Consider the following 4,942-nt stretch of genomic DNA (forward strand, 5'->3'; position numbering starts at 1 on the left):
TTTTTGTATTTTGATTTGTAATTTTTTCCTCTTTTTATATGTGGTTTGGTGCTATTCTTGACTTTTGTATTTGGTTTGGTTTATTATTTTCCTGGCTTGGTTGTTTACTAGGTGTTTCAGATTTGGTTTGGTTTGTTCTTTTGTTTTATTTCCTATATTTTGTGTGTTTGATTTCTATTGCTGCTTTCATTGTGTTCCTCTCTGAGTTCACTTTATTTGGGTTTTTATAGTCTCTTAGTTCTTTGATCTTGTTGTCATTTTAATTATTGTTTAGGTTGTTGTCTTCGTCTTTGAAATTTAGTTTCGTTTGGAATAAGTTTTGGAAAATTTTTTTTCTTTAATGTTGTGTGAATTTTTTGTTTTTGTTTTATATTTTTCTTCTTTTCTGTGATGTTTAATTTGATTTTGCGATTTGATTTTGTTTTTTCTTTTATTTTCTAATTTCAACAAATTTTTTAACTATTTTTTTGACAATGTTTTTTTACTGGTATAAATAGGTTTGGTTTTTTAAAGAATTTCTAAGCTAGGACTTTCAAGTTGTTCAAATACAAGCAAATAATTTTTTCTTATACAATACAATAATTTATCACAAGAAGGTTGGATGGTGGTTTTCTTTGTGCCGCTGGAAGGAAAATGCAGTATTGTGCAAGTGTGGAGGAAGCTGAGTTATGAGCTCTGATTTGGGCTTTAATTTACTGTAATAAAGAACATATTATGCTTATTGATATTTATCTGAACAACCACGTAGGTAATTATAGGATGGATAAATAAAAAGCAAATTACTAGAGCGTTGGGTCATTTAATTGAAGATTGTGCATTTTGTATGGAGAAGATAAACTGTCAAGCCATTGATTTCTGCCCAAGAGAGACTAATCAGACAGCACATTCGAATTGCCCAAGTAGCTAAAAGAATGGTGGATGAGGTGAGAGAATGGAAAGATTTATCAAAATTACTAGTGTTAATCCAAAAAGGTGTTGATAATGATAGGAATAAGTTTATAAGACATGAGGGTTAATTTTAATTTGTATAAGAGATTGTAATATTTCATGATAGATGAGTACTCTTTTTTTTCTTATTAGAGATTTGTTCTGTAAGGTTTATTATGATAAGGTTTACTATGATGAGGTTTTTAATGAGGCTCAAATCCATGAGAGGAGAAACAAAAGGGGTGGGATGTTTGTCTTTGTTTAATTTTGATTATCTCATTGTATATGACAATTGTGGAATTAATGAAAAGTATTTTCAGTCCAAAAAAAAAAAATACAATGCTCTAGTTACCAATTATTCAAATATTCACTGATTCAATATAGCATACTTAACTTTTTTTTTTTTTGTTTACATTGAATATTACACTTTTTCTGACCATTAATGGATACTTTAATGTCAATAACTTAGTTAGCTATGCTGTATTGATAACATTAATTACATAATTAAAGTCAACAATTTGTTCAATTATATTCTTCTAATAACATCAAATAGATAATTAAATTTTTATTTAAGAAAATGATAATCTTTTATATAATATTTCGAACAATGCCTGTAAAATAATAATTTTCTAACACAAAACGTAGGAAGCATTCTAAGTAATTTTTTAAAAAGTTAGTAAAGTAGTCTAATCAGTAATTAGTTATAGACTAACCCATTTTTTCTCTCTGTTTTAGCGCTATACCTTTGTATACATAATGTAATTTTTCCTTCTTTGGTAATGAGTATTGTTCATCATTCTCCCATCTATATGCGCCGCCTCTCGACCTTTTCTGACAGTCCGGGGCAGCATTTGCACTTTAGATTCTAGGCTAGCTGTCCATTGTTTACGGTACGTAGACATGCAGAGCCAGAGTCATGGTTAAAGTAGCCAAGAAACCCTATACTGTAGGATAATTAGATGGCAATATTGATTGGATAAAGTGCAGCATTCTAGCATATGTATACAAGGAAAGTGTTTTAATTGGCCAATTGTTTATATTCAACTATTGATCACCTGAAAAATTTCTTTTTCCTCAAATGTCCCAGAAACAAAGGCCCAATTCTAGCTTCGTTTGCTATTTAATTTTCATTTGATTGAGATGTTTCGGTCTTTTCCATGCCTTGAGTTTTTCTCGAAGCAAATGCATTTTTTTCCTACTGATAAAACGTGAGCATATTTTTACGTTACGTGTACTGATCAACAATACTGCAGTTTGCAATGCGGTTTTCACGCCTTTCAGCTTTAAAGTGAACATAGACTTGTTTCCAATTTACTCTATGCAAGGTGACAATAGACTTTTTAGTGTTGTTAACTCAGTCACTCTTCCAATTATGTGATGTCATGCCCAAGTACGCGCGCGTGTTTTATCTCATTCCGAAGCTTGAGCTCTTCCAATCTTCTCCCAGCAAGCAACGCACCCAACAATCTTCTCAACAAGGTGCGCTTGCTGGCATCACGCGGCCAACTCCAGGAAGCTCTCTCACTCTTCTACAATACACCACCAGAACTTCACTCCCGACAAACATATGCCAGTCTCTTCCACGAATGCGCTCACCATGGATATCTTCAACAAGGCCTTCATTTGCATCATTTCATGCTTGCCTATTTTCCCAACAACACGTCCGACCTCTTTGTCGCTAACCATCTCATCAACATGTACTCAAAATGTGGCTACTTATCTTATGCTCAGCAACTATTTGATGCAATGCGTGAAAGGAATGTTGTTTCTTGGACAGCGCTCGTTTCAGGGTATGCGCAACGCGGTAGGGGTCTGGAGTGTTTCCGTCTCTTTTTGGGCATGTTGGTTGAGTGTCGGCCAAATGAATTTGCGGTTACAAGCGTGCTTAGTTCGTGTGATTGCTTTCGTGGTAAGCAAGTGCATGCACTCGCGTCAAAGATGGGATTGGACGCTTCTGTTTACGTAGCAAATGCTCTTATTACCATGTATAGCAAGAGTTATAAGATAGAGGAGGCCTGGACATTGTTTAAGAGTATGCACTATTGGAGTCTAGTTTCTTGGAATTCAATGATCGCTGGGTTTCAGTTAGCAAAGCTCGGGATGCAAGGTATTGGTGTTTTTGCCAAAATGCATGACGTGGGCATTGGCTTTGATCGTGCCACACTGCTCAGTGTCTTTTCTTCGTTATGTGGAAGCAGTGGCATTGATGTAGATTTGGGTCTTAAGTTTTGTTTTCAATTGTTCTGTCTCAGTGTTAAGACTGGGTTTATTTCTGAAGTTGAAGTGGCAACTGCATTTATGAAAGCTTATTCAGATCTTGGAGGAGATGTTTCTGAATTTTATCAACTCTTCTTGGAGACAACTTGCGGTCAAGATATCGTTTTCTGGACTAGCATGATCACAACATTTGCAGAACATGACCCAGTTGAAGCTTTCTTCCTCTACCGACGATTGCTTCGGGAGGACTTGACTCCTGACTGGTATACTTTTTCAATTGTACTAAAAGCTTCTGCAGGCTTTGTAACTGAGCACCAAGCGTCGGCCATTCATTCACAAGTGATTAAAGCTGGCTTTGAGGATGAAACGGTGCTAAAAAATGCCCTGATCCATGCCTATGCAAGATGTGGCTCCGTTGCTTTGTCTAAGCAAGTTTTTGAAGAAATGGGATGTCGTGATTTGGTGTCTTGGAACTCTATGCTTAAGGCCTATGGTTTGCATGGAAAAGCTAAGGAAGCGCTGCAACTCTTTCCACAAATGGACGTTAAACCTGATACTGCTACCTTTGTTGCTCTTCTTTCGGCTTGCAGTCATTCTGGACTGGTGGAAGAAGGGATCAGAATCTTCGACTCCATGTTCAAGAATCATGGCATTATTCCTCAATTAGATCACTACGCTTGCATGGTAGACATCCTTGGACGAGCAGGGCGAATCATTGAGGCTGAGGAGCTTATAAGTAGAATGCCTATGGAGCCTGATTCTGTGGTTTGGAGTGCACTACTTGGGTCATGTAGGAAGCATGGTGAAACCCGGTTGGCTAAAATTGCTGCAGCTAAACTGAAGAAGATGGAGCCTAAAAATTCATTAGGTTACGTACAAATGTCAAATATATATAGTTCAGGTGGCAGTTTCAATGAAGCAGGAACGATTAGAAAAGAAATGAATGGGTCAGGAGTTAAAAAGGAACCTGGTCTAAGCTGGATTGAGGTTGGAAACCAGGTGCATGAGTTTGCCTCTGGAGGCAGACATCATCCTCAAAGAGAGGCTATATGCACCAGGCTTGAGGGATTGATTGGGCGGTTAAAGGAGATTGGTTATGTACCAGAAATAAGCTTGGCCTTGCAGGACATAGAGGAGGAGCACAAACAGGAGCAATTATTCCACCACAGTGAGAAGATGGCATTGGTATTTGCCATAATGAATGAAGGGAATTTGCATTGCCGTGGGAGTGTGATAAGGATTATGAAGAACATCCGAATTTGTGTTGACTGCCATAACTTCATGAAGTTAGCGTCAGATCTTCTTCAAAAAGAGATTATTGTCAGGGATTCAAATCGTTTCCACCATTTTAAAAATAAGGTCTGCTCTTGTAATGATTATTGGTGACAAACTAGCACTAGTCGATTAAACACACCTGCCTTGATTCAGTTTTTCACCCTGCATGTTTCTCACTCTGTGAGAGCATTAAACTGCACTGTGGTGGCAGATTGGGTTGAAACCAAAGGATGCACTGCTACTCAATTGAAACGGAAATTCCGTCCGTGAAGAGCTGCTCGCAGCTTTTCTGTTTCAAATTTCGTTTTCAAATTGAAACAAAAGTTTTCCATTTCCAATTCTTCCTCAAATTTGAAATGGTAATTATCCGTTTCAGATTGTACTATATATTTGTTACAGATTCTAATATTCAAGCTTTTCATTAACTAATCCGAAATAATATATAATATTCAAATTTATTTATGGAAAAAATGAATTACTTAATATATATATATATATATATATATATATATATAGAGAGAGA

At 36.4% G+C, this 4,942-nt stretch overlaps 1 protein-coding gene across 1 annotated transcript; it reads left to right on the forward strand.

Annotated features, from left to right (window-relative positions):
* Nucleotides 1,732–4,757, forward strand: LOC18589820 (pentatricopeptide repeat-containing protein At1g71420). The gene has a single exon (XM_007014963.2). It carries the CDS (start codon nucleotides 2,305–2,307, stop codon nucleotides 4,528–4,530), a length of 2,226 nt encoding a protein of 741 aa, XP_007015025.2. The 5' UTR covers nucleotides 1,732–2,304; the 3' UTR covers nucleotides 4,531–4,757.

This window comes from Theobroma cacao, chromosome 9, assembly GCF_000208745.1.
Source record: "Theobroma cacao cultivar B97-61/B2 chromosome 9, Criollo_cocoa_genome_V2, whole genome shotgun sequence".
Lineage (NCBI taxonomy): Eukaryota > Viridiplantae > Streptophyta > Magnoliopsida > Malvales > Malvaceae > Theobroma > Theobroma cacao.